This window comes from Cimex lectularius, unplaced genomic scaffold (genome assembly GCF_000648675.2).
Source record: "Cimex lectularius strain Harlan isolate CLEC.00 unplaced genomic scaffold, Clec_2.1 scaffold93, whole genome shotgun sequence".
Lineage (NCBI taxonomy): Eukaryota > Metazoa > Arthropoda > Insecta > Hemiptera > Cimicidae > Cimex > Cimex lectularius.
Genome location: NW_019392669.1, coordinates 1,506,964 through 1,533,745, shown reverse-complemented (window position 1 = coordinate 1,533,745; position 26,782 = coordinate 1,506,964). Strand labels below are relative to the sequence as shown.

At 34.8% G+C, this 26,782-nt stretch overlaps 1 protein-coding gene across 6 annotated transcripts in view; it reads left to right on the top strand.

Moving 5' to 3' along the window:
- Window positions 1-26,782, top strand: part of LOC106672104 (katanin p60 ATPase-containing subunit A-like 1) — a 58,462-nt gene that overhangs the window by 8,675 nt on the left and 23,005 nt on the right. For 4 of the 6 annotated variants that reach the window (XM_024225247.1, XM_024225246.1, XM_024225245.1 and 1 more), the window contains exon 1: window positions 5,360-5,456. The exons of the other annotated variants lie outside the window; for them this stretch is intronic. In XM_024225247.1, coding sequence (XP_024081015.1) covers window positions 5,375-5,456 — 82 coding nt within the window. In that variant the 5' untranslated portion in view covers window positions 5,360-5,374. Of the gene's footprint in view, window positions 1-5,359; window positions 5,457-26,782 lie in introns of those variants that run through there. 6 annotated transcript variants of the gene reach the window in all.

Below are 26,782 nucleotides of genomic sequence, written 5' to 3'. Positions count from 1 at the left end.
GGGCCCCGGGAGGTCTTGTAACGGCCAATGAAGCTAGATGGGCCGGACCAATTTCTATATTTTGGCCAAGAAACGATTGCATAAACGGGTCTTGTTTCATGTCCCGCCGCAGGCACAAAGCACGCCGTAATTTTTGTTGAAATAATCAACCTTTTTCAAATCAAAAATGATTTAAGACTTACAATCCTTCATGTTTCAAGGATAGTTGTTAAATAAAAGAACCATAAAAACTATAAATTATAAATTAAAATGAAAGGCCGAAAAAAAATCATAAAGTTGTTAGGGAGGCAGTGCGAGTTGTCTTTGTATTGGTCTTCGATATATCTAGGATGTTGTCTTTGTAATGTTGGTGCATTTATTCAAAGTCAATTTTTATGTCACACCTTTTTTGCTTTTAAAGTTAATTTGTGGCCAGCTGATTTATTAATTTTTGGAAGTGTCGTCATCGTTATAATTAATTTTGGTTTTTATTTCTATAGTTTCAATTTAGGACGTTGTCTTTGTATTCGCACTGCCTCCCTAACAACTTTATGATTTTTTTTCGGCCTTTCATTTTAATTTATAATTTATAGTTTTTATGGTTCTTTTATTTAACAACTATCCTTGAAACATGAAGGATTGTAAGTCTTAAATCATTTTTGATTTGAAAAAGGTTGATTATTTCAACAAAAATTACGGCGTGCTTTGTGCCTGCGGCGGGACATGAAACAAGACCCGTTTATGCAATCGTTTCTTGGCCAAAATATAGAAATTGGTCCGGCCCATCTAGCTTCATTGGCCGTTACAAGACCTCCCGGGGCCCTTTCGGCGTTTTTTTTCTCAAACGTGAAAAGCAAACATTGTACAAATGCATAAAAATGTACCATTTCGTTATCGGCATCCTGTAAACGGATGCACTTTTGTTTAACAACGTTATGAAACAAATTATACCGAAATGCACGCTAAAAAAAAAATCATTCCGCTTACGGAGCGAGTCTCCGGTTCTACTGGACCGTATTTAATGATCTCTCTGTCTTTTTCTCTCTTTTTTTAATATACTATTATTCACCTTTCATCGAGCATCAATGAAATCGTTTCCGGGTCAAAAATAAAACCAACGAGTTTAAAATCTCATCCACCTGGACAATTTGTTGTAAATAGTTATTAACTGTGACAATGTTTGTAATCAATGTAAATCTACAACTTGGAACCGCTAGTTATAGCAGTCAACAAACTGAAAAGTCGGTTACTATGTTCATTCTGAACTGAATTTGTATCAATCAATTAATAACGCAATTAAATTATATTGTACTTAATTGACCAGTTCTACAAAAACACCTATTACAAACAGATTTGGTTATACTTAATTGTATTTTATTACATATTCATAGACATTTCCATAAAAACCACCCCATAAAAAACAACTTTTATAATTGATTATCACTACAAAGTTAACGGGTCCAAAAACAATGGTACTATGTATAAATTGACTACTACTTAGATAGCGCCTACAAAAACAATCTCACTGTTTCAGATTTTACATCTCCACCAAGAACAATGCAAATATGTTAGAGTTTACAAAGAACTACAAAATTTTTTTTTACAAAAAACCATATATTTGTGCCATAATTGACTACCACCGTAAAGTCAAACCCACCAAAAACAATCTGAGTCAGAATCTACAGTTACTTGAAAAGACTTTTTACCAACAAAAAATCTAACTATATCAGAATTTACTTTTAATACAAAGAAAAATCCATCCAAAACTATCGAGCTATGTCTGAATTAATGATACCAAAAGCAATCTAAATCAGCCTAATTTTATTGCAAAAGACAACTTCTTCACAAACAATCGAACTCTAAACCCACCAAATACAATCTAATTGTCTGGAATTTCCATTTTTACTTTTACTTAAAAAGAAAATAATTAAAAAATATATTAAAAAAACTCCACCAATAATAACCTAGTTCTGATGAAATTATCCAATTTTGTCGCAAAGACAACTTCTCGAAAAACACTATAACAGTATGAGATTATACAACTACAACAAAGACAACTCCACCAAATACAATCTAATTGTGACAGATTATACAACTGCAACAAAGACAACTCCACCAAATAAAATCTAAATGTGACAGATTACACAACTTCAACAAAGACAACCCCACCAAATACAATCTAACTGTGAGAGATTTGATAAGTCAAACAAGGGCAAATCTACCAGAAACAATCTAACTTAGTCAGAATTGATTACCACTGCAAAGTTAAACCACCAAAAATAGCTGAACTGTGTGTGAATTTTCTACTTTGTAAATTTACAAATCTACCAAAAACAATGTAACTTTTCAGGATTTAGTTTTACTACAAAGACAACTCCACCAAATCCCATCTAACTGTGCCAGATTTCATAAGTATAATGAAGACAAATTTACCAAAAACAATGTAACTTATTCTGAATCGATTTTTTTATGACAAAGAAAAGTCCACAATAAATCGTCTGTGTTTGAACTAATTACCACTTTAAATTTAACACCGCCACAAACAATCTGTCCGAATTGACTACTATTACGATGATGAAGCGAGTTTACAATGCACCAATACTCAGATTTTTGACTCTTTTTATCAAAAATTCGTATTCTAAAGCCAAACGTTAAGTACGTAAGTTACATTGATAAAGATAGCACTTCGAATTTTAGGCCAAAGACTAGATAAACTAGACTGCCTTTGTATCCAATTGTATTTTTTAATTGTTTGTACCGATTTAATAAGCAGTTGTGGCAACAAGGAGTGATATAGGACAAACTGGCTCAGTGTCCAAACTGTGGCCAGTTGATATCGAACGTTTTTATCGTTTGCATTACCTNAATTATTTTGATTAAAGAACATTGCTTTAAAGTAACTAGTTTCTTTTTTTTTGTTTAATACCAAAATCCTGCATTATTTTCCGGACAACCCAATACAAAGACAACTCCCCAAATTGACCAGAAAATTAAAATAATAGAAACAACAACAAAAACCTTAATATTAATTGAAGTAATATTCCTACAGGACTACAAAGACAACTCCTGAAATTGTCCAGAAAATTAAAATAATACAAACACCAACAAAAACCTAAATATTAATTTTACTAATATTATTATAAATCTTCCATACTAAATAAGCAATACCTCACGAAAAGTACTAAAATTCACTGTAACTATAAAAAAAACTCAACGATGAACACTAATTGATTATAACTATTGCGGTACCCCTCCACAAAGATGTAAATATTAATTGAGGATTCAAAATAATAAAAACATTAGTACCAATAAAGACATATATCCAAATTGACTATGACTAACGCACAAATACAACGACTAATACTATTTATTGTACATAACTACAAGGCACCGTCATGAGATTGGTCAAAATATCCTGGGAGTACAGTTAGTAAGAATACAATTATCGACCAGGAGTTTTTAATTCTTCATGTAAATCATGGATGTGTCATTTTATCGTAAAAAAAATTAAACCACATCCCTGATCTAGAGTTAAAAACTTCTGGTCGATAACTACATCCTTAATGATTATCAACGCTACGTTGCTTTTTCCACCTCCGCCATGACAATCTACTTTTTTCTAACAGTTTAGAAACTTACCGTGTAAAAACATTAATCCATCTAGAATTGAGCTACAATGACCTTACTATAAAGACAACGCCGCAATTTGTTAGACATTGCTTGATAAATAAACCACCAACACTGACCTAAATAATATTTGACAATTACTTTGAAATATTACCCAAATTAATTATTTACTACAAAGATGACACTACCTAATTGAGCTGGCTTCAAATTTACTTTAAAACCATGCTGAAGATATGGCACCACCAAAATTGACTATGAATATACAATCATCTACATCAATTAATGAATTACTACTTATACTTTTAACTACAAATACAAAAAAGACATGAAAAGGCAAAAATTAAATTTTATATAGTTACAGTTTTATTCTTCGAGAATTTATTGACTATTACTGCAAAGACAAACAACGACGTGAAAAGGCAGAAACTAAATTGTATATGGTTATAGTTTTGATCTTAGAGAATTTATTGACTATTACTACAAAGACAAACAAAGACACGAAAAGGCAGAAATTAAATTGTATATATTTACAGTTTTGTTCTTAGAGAATTTATTGAATTTTACTGCAAAGAAAAAAAGACGTGAAAAGGCAGAAATTAAATTGTATATAGTTACAGTTTTGGTCTTAGAGAATTTGTTGACTATTACTGCAAAGAGAAACAAAGACGTGAAAAAGAAGAAATTAAATTGTATATAGTTACAGTTTTATTTTTAGAGAATTTATTGACTATTACTACAAAGACAACGACCCAAATCGACTATAAATATAAAAGCATCTTGATCAAAAACCTAAATATTGATTAACGATTACTTTAAAAAAACCTTCGGTACTACATAAACTCATACAAATTACTTAAATTACTACAATGACCTTACTAAAAAGACAAAGGCCCAAATTGACCGTAACTATAAAAGCATTACTAACAAAGACCTAAATATTAATTGGGGATTACTGGAAAACTATCAGTACCTACAGAGACATCCCTAAAACTAATTATAACTATAGTTAGCTATTAATACAAAAGCAGCCTCAGATCGACCATAATTTTAAAAGTACCAAGGCCAATAACTTAATTGATGATTCCCAATCAAAAAAATCTTAAAAACATCAACCAAAAAAGATGACAGTAATCTGCTAATGCTAGTAAAATCTGCTTATCAATTATCACTGAATCACTACGACTAAAAAGTCTACTACGAAGACAACGTCCCAAATTAACTACAATCTCAATAAAATCTACTGAAATTGACATAAAAAGATCCTTTTTACCACTGTATCTTTTCTAAAAATGTGTACATTTTATTCTTTCTTCTAAACTATAAGGGTTTTATGTCAGAAATTAATATGTTAATGTTTCGTTTTCGAACAATAACTTTTGGATATGCTATTTCGCTGAGTCGTTAGCATGGAAATGTGTGGATCTTTTAATTATGTTTTATTACAGAGATTTTATTATTTTCTTTGAGATATAATATTGGCCTCTAGGGGTATCACGATCTAACAATTTTAATTTATCAAATGTGGGATTCAAGCTGAGAGTTTCTGTGTGTGTGTGTGTGTGCGTGTGCGTGTGCGTGTGTGTGTGTGTCCATGTTTCAAAGTCCGTTGATCCAATCGTTTTTCCAGGCGTTTCTCATTTACGGAAGAGTCTCGTGATCTGGAGGGATTTCGCAAAATGGAAACGTTCACTTGCGGTGAATCCGATTTGAGTCTAATCGGTCCAAAACGGCCTCTCTTTTCATTGCCGGGTCTCGTTCCTTTCACGGAATGTCGCTGGATAATAACATGCACGCTCACGAAAACACAATTTCACCGTCAAGGGCGAGCCGGAAAAAATCTATAGTTGCTGGTAATGGGTCTTTTTTTTCTAATTTCTTGGTCAACTGTGAAAACTGGGACCGCACAGTCTCGCTATTTATCCCTCCCCCGCCGGAAAAAAAAAACGGGCGTTGGTATAACTGCATCGGAATGAATCCGGACAACTGACGCATTTACGATTGCGTGTTACTGGGATGTTTCACAACAAAATTCGATTTTTGTCAACACTTTGATTATCTCTAATCATCTTGTTCATTTGTCGCCGCAGTGGCAAATGAAAAATGACTATTACGGCAACTCTACCAATGAAAGCTTAAACGTTACAAAATTGAAGATTACCTCAAAAACAAGTTCTACGTGCAAATGTGACTAGACTACAAATTCAACGATATCAGCAAACTGTTTGAATTTTCTACTGACCATAATCAAAAATAATTTTTCACCTAAAAACCGAATATAATATACTTACAAAGACGGTCTAGGACCACCAAAGATCTGACGGTCCATGACTTGATTTTTTGCACAAAGAAAACGACGGCAACAAAGATTTGCCTACTCTAGACTCGACTATATGGAAGTCAATGTTTTAATCAAAGGCAATACCACCAACAGTTTTCCCACTATTCATTTTTAATTATTACTCCAAAGAACAAGACACCAACAAAGATTTAACTATACTAGACTCGACTCTTATAGAAATCGACAGGTTAACCAACATCAACTATTTTCTCCTATCCATGTCTTCTTTATTACTACGCAGAGCAAGTCACCAACAAAGATTTTATTATACTAAATTTGGCTAAGATAGATGTGAACACCTTAAACAAAGACATCACAAGGATACACAAAGACGACACCAACCAAGATTTGACTCCACTAACCTCGACTGTCATAGAAGTCAATGTTTTAACCAAAGATATCGTCACCACCAAATTTCTCACTGTCCATGTCTTAATTGTTAATACATAGAACAAGACACCAACATAAATTATTACTCACTGCCCATGACCTTGACTATTACCACAAAGAATACGACAGCAACAAAGATTTGACTCCACTAAACTCGTCTGTAACAGAATTCAAAACCTTTAACATAACATCATCAAAAAAGATCTACAAACTGTCCATTACTTGATTATTACTGCAAGGCACACGACACTAACAAAGATTTGACTGTACTAAACTTGGCTATCATAGAAGTGAACATCTAAAACAACAAACAATTACAAATAGTTTAAAACAAAAGACCAAAAAAGCCTCCCCATCTACACATTAACTGCCATTAATATAAACAAGCCTACACACAAGAGTTGATTATAACTGCGAAGACAACACAAAAAAAATATGTTGTCGCCAATGGTTTGACTATCACCGTAAAGCACATACACCAACCAAGATCGTACTACACTAAACTCGACTATAATGCAGGAAAGCTAAAATCAAAGACACCACCAACAATTATTTGACTATCAATGACTTAACCTCACAGAACAAAATACCAATTATTACTACACTAGATTCGTCATGGACGTCGACGCCTTAAACAAAGTCAACACCCCAACAAAGTTGTAAATGATCCATGACTATCTATTACCTCAAAGAACATGGCACCAACAAAGATTACTATACTAGATTTGACAGTCATGGACGACACCTTAAACAAAGACAACACCACCAAAATAATTTAACTCCACTTGACTCGACTGTCATAGAAGTCACCTTTTTAAGCAAAGACATCATCACCAATTTTTTTTTAACTTGGCCTAAATTGACTATTATTACAAACTGACGAACTGAGTCTAAATGCACCAAAATTTGTTCTCTGTTTCTAATTATTTTCTGAAAAACGAACTTCCTTTTCTAGGTTTTTTGGAAACGTTTTCCTCCTCCTCTCTCTCTCTCTCTCTCTCTCTCTCTCTCTCTCTCTCTTTTTCCCTCTCCCTTTTTCTCTCTCCATTTCACTCACTCTCACACACACACACACTCTCTCTCTCTCACTCACACTCTCTCTCTCTCTCTCTCTCTCTCTTTCTCTCTCTTTCTCTCTTTCTCTCTTTCTCTCTCTCTCTCTCTCTCTCTCTCTCTCTCTCTCTTTCTTTTCTTTTCTTTCCCAAATATAATGGGAGATATAAATAGAATAAGATCTTCGAAAATGAAATAATAAAATAATATTTTTTTTTAGAAATTCTAACAATCATGCCAATATGATAATTTATGCCCATCGAATTTGTCAATGTCATCAAAATCCCAATTCGGTATTGATATAATTGTAAAGCAACCCTATGAGGATGTGGGATTGGCGACGGGGATTATCGTATTTACATCACTCCTCTTCAGTCACGTTTTCTTTTCGGGCTATTGCAAACAGAACGTGAGACACGAACCAACAACAGTCAACGTCGGGCTTTTAGCTCGAACCGCTGTTTTACAATAAAAAGAAAACGAAAAAACTATGCGTTTACCACCCAAACACTGCAATCGGAAGGCGGAGAAGATATTCGAGACAATAATTTTTGAAAACGGCCGTGAATACATTTTAATGGGATTTGTTTTTTTGTTTTTTCCTTCAAGAGATGCAATCAGGAATTGCAAAACTTTTATTGTGACGTATAATTTAGGCGATGGAATGGAAATTGTTTGACCTTTCAACTGTACAAAAAATAAAAAGTGAATTCCCTCAGATATTGACGCACAGTCGTGTACTTCCTCATCGAGTCAATGATTCGTCTTTTCAGTCTCCAGCCTCTGGCTACTTAAATGAAAATTGCTTTTTGCCGGTTTAACTTTCAAAATCCTCAATAATTTACATTCATTAGTTTAAACCTATTGACGAATGAAGTAATTGCCATGAGTGTCATATTATTTAAACTTTTATTTAAAAAAAAAAACAGTGATAAAACTTGTAAACTGAAGAAATACACTTCAAATAGTATTCATAATCGCTGTTTATTAAATTACGGGCTCTCATATCAAAGCGATAGTAACATTTGAACAGTGACTAACTGACTAATTCCTAAGAATATTGACTGATATTAAATGACAGGAAATGCTGGCGCAACCATTCGAGTGTAAATATATAAGATTTATTCTGGTCCGCATGATTTCGCTTTTTAGGAGGAGGAGACGCATTTCGCCCTTTTTGCCTTCTTCGATACATGTCGGCACGTTGTACTTTTTTTCCCAATCTGGAGAAAGTCATTCGAGAAGAATCGGCGTTGGTTTTTTTGTTTCATGGCATTGCCCTTCGTCGTTGTAGTTAGTCAGGAGGTTGTTGGGTCTTTCAGCTGATACGCGGATATAGTTTATTATTTATATTAAAAGTTGTTGTGTAATAAAATTAAACCCGAGCGTTTTGGTACGGCCTTAAACTCAATTCTGGGATTGGTCAAGTCTTTGTTGTATCAGTCAATAAATTATGGAAGTTGAGTTTTCGTTGTGTAAATCATTTTATGTCTAGTTGACCTTCTGTTGGTAGCATTGCGTTTGTGGTAATGGTTTATTTAGAAGTAGCTATATCTTTGTTGTTGTCGTCATCTTTGTAGTAGTAGTTATGTAAATAAAGGACAATTTTTGCAGGTAAATTGCTTTGTGTCAGTCATAGCAAAATTCAATTCTAGGAATGTTCAAAATTTTTTTGTACCAGTCAGTAAATTATGGTAGTTGCGTTTTTCTTAGAAAATGTTTTCTTTGTAGATTATGACATTTATGCCTATATATGGCTTTTTATTTGTATCGTTGTCTTTTAGTAATGGCCAATTTAAAAGTAACTTGGTCTCCTTTGTTTTCGTAGTATTTATTCAAATGGTAGTTGTATCATGTTGTTTTTGTATTTTATTTATTTATTTTTTTAATTTATTGCTATCTGTATATGTTATGAAGCAAAATTAAACTCGAGTGTTTTGGAAGTTGAGTTTTTGTTGTTTAAATCATTTTATGTCTAGTTGATTCTTTGTTGGTAACATTGTCTTTGCAGTAATAGCAAATTTAGAAGTAGCTGCATCATTGCTGTTATTGTCGCCTTTGTTGCTATTACTCAAATGATAGTTGTCTTTGAAAAAATGGTCAATTCCTGTTGTGCTTTTACTTTATCATACTTTATCATCGTACTTGTCATACCCACCGTTAATTCTGAAATAGTTTAAGACTTTTTTGTAGCGGTCAATAAACATACTTGAAGTTTTGTTGTTTAATTAATTTTATGTCGTGCTGAGACTTTGTTACCAGCATTGTAAGATAATTTAGAATTAGTTGGACTTTTTTGGTTGTCGTCGTATTTGTACTATTACTCAAATGGTAGTTGCGTCATGTTGCTGACTTTGTAGTAATAGTCAATTTCCATAGGACCTTTGCTTTATGTCAGTCGTAGTTGATTTAAACTTAACAAAGATACAACAGTAACAAATCTAAAATTATAAAAATGTCAAGGCGAATACTAGTCATGTAAAAACATAAAAAATAACATGTACATAACATAAGCATATTTAAAATGTATGCCTGTATAGAGAGAAAAAACTGAATTTCAATTGTGTTAAACATATCAATGGTAGTATGCTTATTACTAACAGTTTAAATTCTAGAAATGCCAGAGTGAAGAGAGTAATTATACTTTTTTGAGTGTGGACTGAAAAAGGAAGGGGATTTCGATTGTTGTGAGACCTGACATTGAAAGTGATTAGGCTTAACAATTGGAGGTTACTCAATTTTGGCTATAGATAAGGCTATAGAGGAGAAGTGAATCGGTTTGCTCCCTTCTAAGGTATAAAGGTAACTGGTTTAGAATTAAGTTCAAGTGATCGTAACAAATATCCTCGGAAGGGACTTTTAATTTAAAAGCAGCCTATCTTAAAAATTTAGCGTGGACTCTTTCAAGTTTGGTACAAAGATACTTTTGATAGGGTGTCCAGATAGGAATACCTTAAACGACTACGAATTGTGGAGGAAAATAAATTTTTTGTCATATGTTTCTAAAGTATTGTAGTATATATTATGTAAGATGTATTGTATTTCAATGGTAATCATGTTTTTGTTCGTGACTTTGTCTTTGTCGTAATAGTCAATTTTAAGTTAGTAAAGTTACTGTTGTTTACTGTATTTTTGTCTTTGCCATTTATTTGTACTGATATTAAATTATTCCGTTGTAGCATGTCGCAAAAAAAAAGTACAGACTAATTAAATTGTAAACTTTGTTCAAAATAAACATTACTTTATTGATATCGTCTTTAAGTTTATTGCAATTGGAACATTACGACTTAGGCCTGAGTTGGTGTGTTGTCTTTATCGTAATAGGCCTTCCAATATCCAGCGCATCCAGTCCTTCCAATCGAAAGTCCTTAGACAAATTGTTAAAGCACCCTATTATGTCACTAACCTCACTATCCACGAAGACCTCAACATTCCTTTTGCCAACGAACTAATCCAGTCCAGATTCCAAACCTTCCATACCAACCTTTCAAACCATCCTAACCATACGGCTCGAGCCCTATCCACTCATTCCCATCCTGACAACCCACCACGACGCCTCAACCGACGATGGCCTCGGGACCTCCTTGATCCCTAATCATATAAACTGAGTGCCAGCAATGGCTGGCTCCTCAAAGCATGTGTCCTACCGGTGCAGTGCTGGCATTAGTGCTAGTGTTGTGCTGTGTGATATTTCATGCATGTGTACATATTTGTATAGTATACAATTCTGTATAGGTAACAAATAAATAAATTAAATTATTAAAAAAAAAAAAAAAAAAAAAATCGTAATAGGCAATTTTAAGTTAATAACGTTACCGTTGTTTACTGTACTTTTGTCTTTGCAATTTATAAGTACTGAAATTAAATTATTGCGTTGCAGAGAAAAAAATTATTACAGACAAATTAAATTGTCAACTTTAAGAATTAGGTCTGTGTTGGTGTAGTCTTTGTCGTAATAATCAATTTTAAGTTAATAACGTTAATATTGTTTACTGTACTTTTCTCTTTGCAATGTATTTGTACTGAAATTAAATTATTGCGTTGTTGTGAACAAAATTATTACAGACAAATTAAATTGTTAACTTTAAGAATTATGTCTGTCTTAGTGGTGTAGTCTTTATCGTAAAAGTCAATTTTATGTTATTAACGTTAATGCTGTTTACTGTACTTTTGTCTTTGCAATGTATTTGTACTGATTTTAAATTAGTGCGTTGTAGCGAAAAAAAAATATTATAGACAAATTAAATTGCCAACTTTGTACGGAATGAAACATTTCTTTATTGATAGCGACTTTAAGTTTATTGTAATTGGAACATTAGGAATTATGTCATACTTGGTAGTGTTGTCTTTGGAGTAATAGTCAATTTTATGGTTTTTAGGTATTACTTGTTGGCTTTGTCTTTGTCGTCCTCATAGCCAATTAAATATAAGTTTGGTCTTTTTGTTAACCGTCATTGTAGTATTATTATTTGCTTTAGTTACTTATAACGCGTGTCTTTTATTTTATTTTTTATGTTATGGGAAGACAGTATTTTTAATTAATTGATTTTGAACAAATAGCTAGTTTAATTATAGTCGTCCTTGTTCCTGACCGTCTTTGCAGTAATAGTCATAATTTTTTTTCGTTGCTGTCATACAGTGGTTTCACATCTTCGTCGGTTGTTTCTGTAGTAATAGTCAATTGGAAATTGAAAACATGTTTGTTGCCTTGTATTTTTTCCATTCGTTTTCGTAGTAATATTTTGATCATGTTTTGGCAGTAATGAGTTTTAGTCTTTAAAATTGTGAACAATTCGCATAAATTGGCTTTGAACTTGACCGACTGTGCGCAAGTTGAAGCATTTCGACATTATAATTTGGTGCTGTCATATCGGTCAATACAGTAGGTATGAGTCACGTTATTTCTCAAGTCGAGAGAATCAAAATAGTATGTTGTCAGTCTGTTTTGACATATATATATAAGCTCAATTATTCAGGTCATTTCTCAACTTTTATCTCACTAAAACATAATAATGATTTTAAATATAATATATATGTATAGTTTAGGGCAATTTCTAAGAATACGTCAATTTGCAGGGCAATCGAATATTGTAGAAGCAAAGCCGGAAGCTGTTTTCTTTTCGACATTTTAGGTGTCGCTGGCTCTTTGTTGGTGGCTCTGTCTTTGTATTAATAGTCAATTTATAAGAAGCCGATTCTTTGCCCTTCCTCGTTTTACAGCTTAACGGGGTTAGCCTTATACAGTTTATATAAATATTTACATCTTAGGAAAATATCTAAGAATTTTTTCTGACGTAGGAATCCCGAAGGCGTGTGTTGACTGTTTTGACAGCTGGGCTTTTTCCATTGCTTTTTTAAATTAATCGATGTACACCAGCCGCCGGGAATGTTTTTCTTTCCTCGCTCCGTCGTAGTTCCTCGTAGGTGCTTTTAAAACTCCATTAAACTAACGTTTCCTCCTGCAAAAGCCGGTTGGAAAGGGCAGAGCGCGATGCCTTCTCAAACGGTCCGTATTGCCCTTTTTCCACTTGTCATTTGTGACATTCGCGTATTTTTAGCCCTCCTGTAAATAATCATAAAGGTCGTCGGCCTCGGTGGCGCGTAAAGCCTACCATTCGTATCGACCCTAATCTAGTCCCTTTTCTACCTAAGTGCATAGGATATTAATCATTTGGATAGAGTTCTTTTATTACGATCAGGGAAAAGTACGGCTGGATGTGGATTTTCCAATCGGAAAGTACATATTTGCCTTCAAATAAGACAATTTCATGTCAACAATCTACTGAATACGTCGTCGAGTCAAAATGAATCACTCCCTAACGCTCTGTTTTAATTTACAAACAATAACTGTCTTTTGTACCTATTTTATCTTTCCGATGTATGATATATGATTCATATTGAAAACCTTTGGGGGTTTGTTTTCTTTGTCTATTTACGATTAAGTGTCTGTTTTAGCAACGTTGTCTTTGTAGTATACTCAATTTTTGGGCTGTTGTTGATTTGTTGGCACTGGTTCAGCTATTAGCTATTACACAATCAATTTTGTGGTCTTAGTTGGTTGCTGTGTAATAATAGTGCCCTCTGTTCTGGTAGCATTTTCTTTGTAGAAATAGCTAATTTATTAAAAGCAGCGTCTTTGTTTGTGATGTATTTGTATTAACAGCCATTTCTTTGTTATATTACTCAATTGCTGGGTTCTTATTGATATGTTGGTACTTGTTTGTGGTACTACATATACAATTTCTTTTAGTAGTAATAGCCAATTTATGAATACCTGGTTCTTTTTTGTTGACGTTGTCTTTGTACTAATAATCACTTCTTTTTTGCAATATCTTTGATATAATACTCAATTCTTATGTTGTTATTTATTCGCTGGACGTGGTATCTTAGTTGACCCTTAGTTGATAGCCATTGCCTTTGTGACATTGATTTTGCTTTGTGTCAGTCATAACAATATTGAATTTTGTGATTGTTCAAGACTTTGTATGACAGCAATAAATTATGGAAGTTGAGTTTTTATTGTATAAATCATTTTATTTGTAGTTGACCCTTTGTTGGTCACCATCGCTTTTGTGGTAATGGTTTACTTAAAAGAAGCTGTAACTTTGTTATTTTCGTCGTCTTTGTTGTATTTTTCAAATGATATTTGCATCATTATGTTGTCTTTTAATTAATGGTCAATTTCTGTAGGTACATTGTTTTATGTCAGTCGTAACAATATTGAATTATGAGATTTTTCAAGACAGTAGCAGCAATAAATTATGGAAGTTGAGTTTTTGTATAAATCATTTTATGCGTAGTTGACCCTTTTTGGCAGCATGGTTTATTTAGAAGTATCTGTTTCATTGTTTTTTTTCTGGCCGGCTAACTGCTTCGGTCATCGCCGGCACCACGCGTACATCTTTCTCACATTTTGAAAAATCTGCACTTTCTACTGATAAAGTCATTTTGATTGGCTACTCATCGGACCCTACGGTTTTTGTTGCATTTCTCCTTGTATCCCTCCACATGTAGTAAACTGAAGTATTTGACCATTTACATACACACATTCATAATACACATTTATACTAATAAACCTAATTCCCTAATATTACAACTAAAGTGGAGGTCGGTAAGATGGTTCTAACCCTGCCGACATCCTTCGAACGGTATGTACAAATTCCACTCATTCATAAAACTAATCCTAAGGTTTTTTGACGGGCTTGTGGAGTACTCGATATTCCTCGACAGCCACGTCCATTCACACATAACCTCTCACGCTAATAAATACGATCATACTAGAAAGGACGCAGCATCTCGGTAGTATTACTACAACCCTTCCCACAATCATACTACAAATGTATTATCACACTGGGCTGTGAGTTAGTCGATATTCAGTCAGCCGCACCCACGCATGCTAAACCACTCACGCTAATAAATACGTTCGTACAATACAATGGGGGGAGCCACATGTGGGGGTTATATGCGGCTGTAAGCATTTATTGATTTTAAATATGTCATAAGTCGATCTTTATGGTCGCTGTTATGCCTTAGAATTTTTGAGATATCGGAAGGTAGGTCGCGCCGCTCTTTGTGTTGTGCCAGCTGTTCGCATTCTTCTAGGATGTGCTTCACAACCGCACCACACAGAGGACATACCCTGGGTCTCTTTCTAATTAAGAGGTGGTCATGCGTCAGCCTCGTGTGGCCTATCCTCAATCGTGTGATTTCTTTTTTTTTCCGGGACCCAGGGTTTTGTTTTCGGTTTCACTACTTTCAACTTTTCGGTCATATTATCCCAGCGGGTTTGCCATTTACTCCAACTTAACGTTTTCATTGCGTTTTTGATGTATGTATCATTGTTATTGTCGTCTTTGTAATACTACTCAAAAGGTATTTGCGACGTTATGTTGTCTTTTAAATAATGGTCAATTTCTGTAGGTACAGTGCTTTGTGTCAATAGTAACAATATTGAATTGTGAGATTTTTCAAGACTCTATAGTAGCAGCAATAAATTATGGAAGTTGAGTTTTTGTTGTATAAATCATTTTATGCGTAGTTGACAGCATTGCCTTTGTGGTAATGATTTATTTACAAGTAGCTGTATCTTTGTTATTGTCGATGTCTTTGTAGTAGCAATAGTGTAATTATGTTGTCTTTTAATTAATGGTAAATTTCTGTAATTACATTCTGCCTATATATGATTTTTTATTTGTACCATTTTCTTTTAGTAATGGCCAATTTAAAAGTAGTTTGGTCTCTGTTGTTTTCGTAGTCTTTGTTGTATTTCTCAAATGGTATCTGCTCATTATGTGTCTCCTTTAAATCACTCGCAAGGTTAACACTTTTCCTAAAGGGTTGCCAAGTGCGACAGTCGACCAAAGTTTGCCCACTTGGATTACATCTAGGACAAGTTGGAAGGTTGTGGCCTATTAAAAGCCTATAGTCTGATGTGACCTATTCGCAATATAGAGAGAATGACAAGTTCTTTTCTCTCAAGTACCTCAGTTGGCCATTTATGTACAACCGGCTTAATTTCTTTCATCTCTACAGACATTCTATCTTGCAGCCCACTTTCGTTTGATGTTTTGATAACCTAAATTGATTCAAATCTTTATGAATTTTATGTCTTGTTGTTAATAGTTATGTGATTGTAGTAATAGTCAATTCTCTTTATTTATTTGTTGGTGTATATTTGGGGAGGGGTCTTAGTTAATCCAGTGTTTGATCTCAGGAATATACCATTGATTGTTGTTATTATTGAATTCCATGGTGTATGATTTAAAAGGCTTCGAGGTGAATTGGTTCAAATTGTTTTGAAGGTCGAGCGAATATGATTGAAGTGGGTTCCTCGCGTGAGGAAGTGCGCGCAAGGAGAAAAGGTCGACGTACTTTTGCGTTCACGCTCGCTAGGCCACGCTTTTCAGCTCGGCTTTTAGCCAAAAGGAAAACACAAAGGAGATGGTTTAATTGGTTCGAAATCGCACGCCGGCCGGAAAGCCGGCCGCGGGAAATTAATTTTATCGAGCCCCGAGGACGAATCCCCGGCCCTGACCTTTCCTAGCGTTTCCTATATTTCTTAGCGAAAGCCCTGAAAGTTTTTGTCGGGCTGAGTTTCCCCTTGATTGCCTTCTCCTCTTATCTGACGGTTTGTTAAAGCCAAAGAGGAAAACCCATTAAAACTTTTCTTCTCTTTCTTACAATTTTCACAGCTGGCGGATGAAGCATCCCAACCTCCTTCCAACGCTACAAACGTTTATCACTGGCCTTCGTCAATTTAAACTACTCGGTTTGTTTGAAAACTGCTCATAAACATCAAAAAACAAAAAGGCCCAAATTATTGTGAATTCGCATACTCCCAGTGACTCAGAATACAAAGACAACATATCTTTTACTAAGCAAAAATTGATACATCAAAACGCCAATCAAATCTGAATCATTGTGTTTTACTTGCATGAAAAGTTAACACAAATGACAAAAAATCTATTGTACATACTACATAAATTAATTATTGCTGCAAAGACATTCGGGCTTCGGATTCATCCCGGAGACGGCCCCCGTGCCATTGTCGGTTTTGGAGCCATCAGTGTACCAGTAGGAGTTTGCCTTTAGTGGTGTTCCTTTGGCCCAGTCTTCTTGTTCTGGTATCGTACCTTGTACTTTTTAGTAAAAAGTAGTAATAAAATTGTATTTTGTAGTAGAGGCATCGATTGGCATACCTAATATGTACCTGTATATCCTCCATCAATTTCCATTGTTTATTTACATGGCCTATCCTTGCAGATGGTTGTCCAGTTATGTGTGGGCTGCTGCTCTGGCTTCTCCTTGGATTAAAATATGAAGTGGTGGGAGGTTTTACACCTCCAGTGCCGCAGTTGACGTTGTGTTCAAGTACACTAGTTTTCGTGGTACGCTTGACCAATTAAAATCTTTCAATTAATTAATGTTTTTAGTTGTGATAAAAAAGTCAGCGTTACGAGCGGGATTCGATCCCACGACGCTGCTACTCTACCACTTGAGCTATCGTGACTTCGGCAAAAAGGAGGGAAAATTCAAATGGTGGGGTTGAGATGGGAAGTTAGTGTCCGAGTGGTTCGAAGTCACGATATCTCAAGTGGTAGAGTAGCAGCGTATCTAGCCGAAGGTCGTGGGTCGAATCCCGCTCGTGACGCTGACTTTTTTTATCTCAACTAAAAACCTTAATGTGTTCAAGGCTCCAGTGACACAGAGAGAAGCTTGTCTTTGGGTGCTACTTAATAGCCTGATTGCTTTGACCTGTAGAGTCTTCGTCCATCATACCACCGACACATATGTCAACATTGGTCATAGGAGGAGGTGTATAGCCATAAGGTCATTTTGTCAGTATAAAGTTATAAACAAAAATACCATCACCAAAGACTCAACCGTTCTTGAAGTGGTATAACACTCTGCCTCTAGCCTTTCATCGGATAGCAACCTACAAAGGCAATGCCATCCAACAAAGACAATGTCATCAACACAGAAGATGCAATCATGTTTCATTAGATGTTGCTACAAACACAATATCAGTAAACAACATTTTCCACACGAGACCACACTATTCCATAATTGGCAATTACTGAAAGGACTTAGTAATTAACAGGATTCTCACTGCCTTTGGTTGACTGTTACATACTACGAACACAGCTTACTTAAGTTGACTGGAGAGACAGCACCACCAATAATGTTCTGAACTTTTAAAATGACTAAACCAGACAAGAAAAGACCTAATTGACATAGTCACACGCCAGTTTTACAATTTCATATCCTTGTTTTACGTGCCTTATGTGTGATTAAAAGCATAAAACGGCAGGATAGAGTTGAATTGAAAAATATAAATTATATATTATGAGGTTCAAGGATGAATCACGCAGGAGATTGAAGTTGTATTATATAAGAATAATATTATAAGAAGATTGCATGTAAGCCTTGGGACAAAATAGCGTCAATTTTGCCATAATGGATATGAAAATGTGCCGTCTAGCCTGTGGTTGTCGTGATTTCGACATTCTAAGGCTATTTTGGAGGGAAAAATTCCACGAGAGTGGACAAGGTTTAATTTTCGTGATTGACTTTCTCATTTGACCACTGTCGAAGATGATTTGGTCGGGGGGAACCACGTCCTCTCACCGGGCCGTCCGTCCGGTCCCGCACCATGTCTAATCCGAAAGCGAGACATTAGAAAAACGTGCCAAACCCGTCCCACTGGACACCGTTGATCACAGGGGAAAAGTTCGAACCCGATCTGTAATTTGATTTTTCCGAAACGCCTGTGAATCTGGTACCGTTCGCCGTAGGATAATCACCTGCCGAGGGGGGTTTCGCAACCATCTGCTTCTTTCTCCCCCGATTCTTTTCTTTGGCCTGTCAAGCTGGTTTCGCTTTTGTACGTCGACCCCTGGCAAGCGCTGGATATAGCGAAATTTATGCAGGTTGATTTGGTTTGAAAAACAAAGAAGAATAAACAGGATAAATCACTCCACAACTGACACTAACTCATATTTGTATAATCTATTATTTATTTAATATTGCTATATCTATCAAATGAAAATGACATAATTTTAAGTTCACTTATACATTCATATAATTAAACAATGATAAACATGGAGTGGGTGGAATAGGTACCAAGAACAGTCACCTGCCAAGAATTAACCGGCTCTGTAGTAATTAGCTGGATGGCCCCAAATCATGGGCCGATAATTCAAGATCTTATGGAAAACTGAAACCTGTGCAAAAAAGTTCTATAAACCTGGGTCCGGAAAGCCTTCAGTACAGAGCTAGGGTTAAAAAATCCACTAATACAGTGAAAATAGAACAAATTGACTCCAAAGTCACGCCAAAATATAATTGATAAATATTTGAAGAAAAAAAATAAAACCCAACTTACGTCTGAATCGACTATTCAGTACAAAAATATTACAATAGCAAAAATGAGGTAAAAACGAAAACTATAAAGTACTGACTATTACTACAAAGACACAGCCACTAACAAATAATCCACTAATACTTACAGTGAAAATAGAACAAATTGATTCCAAAATCAACCAAAATATAATTGTTTAATAATTAAAAAATAAATAAATAAATAAAACCAACTTACGTCTGAATCGACTATTCAGTACAGAGATATTACAATAGCAAAAATGAGGTAAAAACAAAACTACATAAGTACTGACTATTACTACAAAGACACAGCCACTAACAAATAATCCAATATTACTTACAGTGAAAATATAACAAAGTAACTCCAAAGTCACGCCAAAATAAAATTCATTAATGTTACAAAAATATTTAAAAAATAAGACCAAATTACGTCTAAATTGGCTAAAAAGATTATTCTACCGAAAAGTGAGACAAAAAGATAACTACCTAATTAATTACTGACTACAAAGACAAAGCCACCAAAAAATAATCCACTAATAATTATAGTGAAAATATAACAAATTCATTCCAAAGTCACACCAAAATATAATTAATTACTATTTGAAGAAAAAATAAAACCAAAATACGTCTAAATTGATTATTCAATACAAAGATTACAAGAGGAAAAATGAGGTAAAAACGACAACTATATAAGTACCTACTGACTATTACAGCAAAAGCAATGCCACCAACGAATAATCCACTAATACTTACAGTGAAAATAGAACAATAGAACAACAAAGACAAAACTCCAACTATATACGTACCTACTGATTATTACTACAAAGACAAAACCACCAACAAATAATCCACTAATACTTATAGTGAAAATATAACAAATTGACTCCAAAGTCACGCCAAAATATAATTGACTAATATTTGAAGAAAAAAATTTTAAAAAATAAGACAAAACTACGTCTAAATGGACTGTTTACTACAAAGATTACCCCACCGAAAAGTAAGATAAAGCGACAGCTATATAAATACTGACTAACCCACCAATATAGAATTGACTTATATTTAGAGAAGGCATAGTATTTTTTGAAAAAAGAAGTTTTCTGACTTTATTTGTGAAATAGTAAGTAAACCGCTACTACTGCCATAAAACAACTCGAAACAACTTTCATTGTGCATTTATTTCAGCGTCGAATAAGACTAAAACCAGCTTGATTGGTTTTTCGTGCTTTTTCAAAGTTAGGAGGGGGAGGGGCACAGAAAATTCACCGTTTCTGACAATTTGATCGATCTATTCAAAAGATGCCCCTTACTAAAAAATATTCCGAAACAATTAGGTGATGTAATTTTCCGTCAAATTAGACCAACCCCAGTCCAATCGGTGAAATATTCCAATTTTGGCAAATTTATTACTTTTTCGCACAAATCGATTATCACTGTTTTCTTATGGGTTAAGTGAATTAATGATAAATCTGGAGGGGGCGTCTAAAGGTCTCGGGTTCGAATGCAGGGCCGCTGGATTCGAACCCGACATACTTACAAATGTTTGTTTTTTTCAAAAAACGCCGGCACCCCGAGGGTTTATATAACCTCTGCTGTTCTTAAAAAAATATTACATTTTATTCTTTTAAAAAACCATTACAAAAGTTTGTTAATAATGAAATTAATTATTAACACATCTCGAACCGTGATATGACGACAGTGCTGTATAAGGTCGGCTGCGTCACCATGTTGATTTCTGCTTCGTTCGCTCTAATGGTGTCGAAAACCGAATTAATGCGTGTGGTTAATTGCTCAAGGCACGTAAGTAACGCTGTACACAAAATCTTTTGCTCTTCTTTGTTTTGGCACCTTTAACGTGAAGTCCAAACTACGCTCATTTTCGCCAGTTTGACGAAGAATCCCATTACCGACAAGGTTTGTTTCGGAACATTTTTTTAGTAGGGGTGCATCTTTTGAATTCATGGATAAAAATGTCATAAACGGTGAATTTTTGTGCCCCTCTCCTCCTAGTTTTGAAAGATCACGAAAATTATTATTCCCAACCAATCAGGATGGTTTAAGCCTCATTGGATGCTATTAATGTCGTTTCGAGTTGTTTTATGGTAGTAGTAACAGTTAACTTACTATTTCACAAATAAGGTCAGAAAACGTCTTTTTTCTTAGTTTTTGAACCATAGCTCTGCACTGAAGACTTTCTGGCCAGGTTTATAGGGCCTTTTTTACTCAGCGTTAATTTCCTATAAGATCTTGAATGTTTGACTCATGGTTTGGACCCACCTATTGTTTAATTTTTTTCATTAGTCCAATTAATTATTCTTGTTATTTGTTTTTGGTTGAGATGACGAATGGTTGAGATTCGAACCCACGACCTTAGACTACTAACAGTCTCGATAGCTCAAGTGGTTAGAGCAGCGGCGTATTGAGCCGAAGGTCGTGGGTTCGAATCTGGACATTAATTTTTCATCTTGACCAAAAACCTTAGATAAATAGAATAATTAATATGTTCAATTATGACAACTGAGCAAATATGGATTTTTAATTTTATATTGGATAAACTTGTAATATTAGCTTTTAAGAATTTGTAAATTTACGGTCATTTTCATTGATGGTGATATCATTTAATTTAATGCCATTGTCTTATTTTAGTGTTTATTTGTGGAGCTTTCTTTCTGCTTAATTCTGGGTTAGATAAGGCTTGATATGGGATGGTTTGATACTTCCTTTATTTTGCCTTTGTAGCAAAAGTACGTTTATGGTCTTTATTTTTATACCAATTAAAAAAAGGGCAATTAAAGTCAGAAAACGTGTTTTTTCTTGGTTTTTTAACCCTAGCTCTGCACTGAAGGCTTTCAGGTTTATATGATCTGTTTTACTCAGCGTTCAATTTCCTATAAGATCTTGAATTTTTGAACCATGATTAGGAGCCACCCAGTATACACCTAGTGTTTAATTATTCCAAGTAATTATTCTTTTTATCTGAGGTTTTTGGTTGAGTTGAAAAATTAGTGTCACGAGCGGGATTCGAACCCACGACCTTCGGCACAAATCGTTGCTCTAACCACTTAAGCTATCTATTAGACGTCTAATAGTTAACCAAAAACGTTAGATAAAAATCGATATGGTCAATTATGCCGAGTAAGCCAATATGGATTTTTTTAATCTTTGTATTATATACTTGTGATATTACCTTTTAAGAATTTGTAACTTTATGGTCATTTTCATTGATGGTGTCATTATCTCGTTTTGGTGTTTATTTGTGGGGCTTTCTTTCTGCTCAATTCTAGGTTAGATGAGGCTTATTTTGGTCTTGGTGTTAGTTTGATATGGGATGGTTAGATGTTTACTTTTGTACTAATAATACGTCACAGTCTATATTTTGTTATCAATTAAATGACTTCAGATTAGAGATTTTAGGTCAGTGGCTTTGAATCTGTAGTACGAGTCCATTAAAGAGTAAATATATCTTTGTCTTAGGTGAAGTAGAAAATGACTCTTGTTATGCAACTGTAGTGCAGGTCAATAAAGAGTAGTTTATTTTCGTAGTTAATGGCCGTAATGGTTTCTCTTAACTATTTTTAACACCATATGGCTAAAATTAAGCGTGATTAAGTTGAACTAAGTAATTAATGAAGTTAGACGTCATAACATGGTGCTTCCCGACATTGTAAATTGAAACGATTGATTGAAATTTTTCAAGCGTCAGCAATTCTTTTAGCATATTGTGTCTGATTTTTGACAACTTCCGTGTTCAGCGGGTGAAGACGTCCCTCAGAGGTCGTGAACCCATCCAGGGTCGCACAAATGCAATCAAGCACCTGATCGATAGCCACCCTGTACGTTGAACTTTGCGTCGTACTCGGCCGTTATCCGTTTTTATCCCGGAACAAATGGAATAATAAAAAGTCCCTCCGAACTTGTAATGTAACAATCTTATCCCCTGGCTTCACGGCTAATTTTGAGAATCACGAACTGTCCGTTGTATTTACGGCGGTTTTTCTTTCTTGCTCTTTCAAAAGCCGTCTTGTTTATACTTCGTGTCAGAATTATTTCAGCTGGGAATGTTTGAAGGGAGGAAATTATTTCTTGATCCTGAAGGCCAGATTTGTACAATATCGGCCTGACTTACAGCGGGGGTGCAAACTCGATGTCATTATCGTTCCATCTGAGTACTTTCTAAGTTTGATGAATTTTTTCTTCTTCTGCGGTTAAGAAGAAGATTACCCCTAGTTTTGTAGAGGTCTTGTTTGTCGATTTGCCATGGCAAAACGGACCTTCTTTCACTTTTGCCCGATTTCTGCTCGCAGTTTTTGATAGTTTCTTTATTGGATTTTCACTGCTTTCCCAAATAGTAGTTTAATGATAGTCGATCGAAAAAAAAAATCAAAGGGCCTAGGTTTCAAATCCGTTTAAAACAGAAATGCCTTGTTTAATTGACCCTGCATGGAAACAATTATAATTTCATCTCAGGAACACCTGTTGGGACCTGGTAAGTTGTACTAAGGCCTCATTGAAAATGAAGGCATTTTTAAATATCACTCAAACGTACTGACTACCGGTAAACTACACGGTCGAAAGTTGTACCCCAACGCTAAGAATCATATTCAAATCAGTAGTTTTGAATTTCCAAAAACGTACCGTTATCAGAGATCCTCCGGCTATAGTTTGGCAAGAGGAACAATAGGTTTTTTTTAAAACAGCTTGCGACACAAAACAAGACGAGGAAATGAGATAGAACACACAGATTCAGAGAACAATAAGTTGAAAAAAAACCGATAGAGCAATAAAAGCAAAGAAAATAAACAGATATGAGATAGTAAATGTAATAAATTAAAAGCTTCCATTGGTGCAGAGGATCTTTTGAACCAGTGAACCATCAAATACCTAGTTTCCTTACCTTAATAACTATAGTTATTTGTTTAATTTATGATATTTTGAAAATTTTATGTTTGAATCTTAGTTGTTTCACTTGGATTTTTTTTACACAACAACGTATTTTGCGTGAATAAATAAAATAATTAATTAATCAATCATTCTCTCTCTCTCTCTCTCTCTCTCTCTCTCTCTCTCTCTCTCTTTCTCAACATCCCTAGCAGATCCTGCAGATCCTGACTATCAATTAAAACACTGGGCCGGAAAGATTTAAATAATAATTTAAAGATTCATAACACACCAACTAAGGGCCCGTTTCACCAATCACGGTTTAAACTGGGTTCACTGGAACCTTGTTTATAATATAAATCAAGTTCAAAGGACGTAACGTTCTACTGAATCGGTCGCGGCTTGTGATGATGCGATTTGTTGAATGTAAATAAATGCGCAAGAAAAAAAGTATTGAGTTATTCCATGAGCGAAGTAAAAATTGCCGGACTTGTTGCTGATAAGAAAAAAAAAGAAAGACGATTAGGACTATGTATAAGAAAGAATATTCAATAATTTTCATGTCAAAAGTTGATAAATTTGTTGTTTGATTTGTTGTTCAAAAATTCAACCTTTAACAACATACAGGTTGTAATGAAATCTGAATTAGGTTTAACTCACGCTTGACGGCCGTTCAAAGTTGAACCAGGTTCAACATTTAAACTCGGTTCATGACAAAATGAAAAACGTAAATTTTTAAGCTGAACTCGGTTCAGTGTATAGTTTAAACCCAGTTTGTGCAATGGGTCCTAAGGGCAGTAGTTGAGTAGTGTCCCACCACCTTCTGTCTTTAGTCTAATTTATATAACGATTGAACAAAAATATGTTTTCCTGTTTTTAATTTGGGCGGGTTTATAGTTGAAAGTGGTAAAATATTAGTAAACACATGGAGGAAATATATAAACACGATGACAGGTTTGCCAACTTTCACGGATTTTTTTTTCCTTAAAAGGCATTCTTTTTTTCTAGGACTTCAAGAACAGTCAATTTAAAAGATTTAATATCAAAACAGACCTCGCTGTTGATAGCAAGCGTCAGCAAAAATGGCAGGCGTTTCATAAGGAAGTGCGTTTTCCTGTGAATTTGTACATTTTTTATCTACTCCTATGGCCTTATATCGTTTTGTACTAATTCTTGAGAAATGGAACGGCCAATTCAGTCGAATAATCCCGACCCGGATGGCTAAATACAGCAATTAAGCGTCCTCAACGGTCAACCTAGTCGGTTTCCTTGTGACAAACGCGAGGCCTCCTTTTTGTCGGTGACGCGGTAAAAATTGCTGCTCCGACCCAGGCCACCATATTCAAAGATCGCAGCCATTTCGGTTTACCTTATTTTCCTGGTTTTTTTTTCTTTTTAAAAACATTAAGTCGATATGCAGTCAATTTGATGGAATTAACTTCTTAAAGAAAAATGTAAAAAAATTCGATTTTAATATTGGAAACCGTTGTTTAATACTTAAAAAATGAACGACTGTCCTTATGCAACATTTTCAAGTAGAAAACTATTTGATAAATTGATTGATAAAATATTTATTTTATTATTATTAAAATTATTAGATCATGATAAACCAAATTTGGTGAGGCGGCAAAATTTGCTGTGCTTGGGGCCCAAAATTTGCTGGTCTCTCTCTCTCTCTCTCTCTCCTCTCTCCTCTCTCCTCTCTCCTCTTTCTCTCTATCTCTTCTCTCTCTCTCTCTATCTATCTCTATGTATCTGTCTATCTATCTATCTCTATCTCTCTCTTGGGGATGGTTATTAGAAATAATTTTTCATGAATTAGAAGTAAGTAAATTTATCTAAAGTAAAATCTATCTATCTATCTCTCGCTCTCTCTCTCACTCTCTCTTTCCCTCTGTCTCCCCCTCACTCTCTCTCTCACTCTCACTCTCTCTCTCTCTCTCTCTCTCTCTCTCACTTTATTTCTCTCTTATCTTTTTTGCACAAGAGACACTCTTTTTGGCTCTCTCTTTTCTTTTCTCAAAGTGTCTCTCTTTCTGGCCCTCTCTACCCCTCTCCCTCCCCCTTTCACTGTTTCTCTCTCTGTCTCTTTTTTTCTCTTTCGCCCTCTATACCTCTCTCTTTTCTTTTTTGCACAAGTGACACTCTCGCTGCCTCTCTCTCACTCTTTTGTTTTTCTCACAAGTGACTCTCTTTTTGGCTCTCTCTCTCTTTCTGGCACTCTCTATCCCTTTCCCTTCCCCGCTCACTGTTTCTCTCTCGCTCTATCTCTCTTTCTTCTCTTTTTTCCACAAGTGACTCTCTTTTTAGCTCTCTCGTTCCTTTTTCTCACAAGTGAATCCTTTTTGGCTCTCACACACACACACTCTCTCTCTCTCTCGCTCTCTCTCTCTCTCTCCCTGAATGATCTCAAAACCAAAATGACCTTGTAGTGTAGTAGGATTGTTCCTTTGCCTTATGCTGTGTACGCACTGTACGAAATCAGATAGTTTTATGTAAAAACTTACAGACGTTGGATTGCAAAACTTTACCAATTTAGCTGAAAGTCGTTTGACAATCCTGTATTTGGTTAAGTTCAAGACCCTTTAAAGAGTTCTGCTGGTCGGGATGGATATGAAAAGTGTTTTTCGGCTACATTTT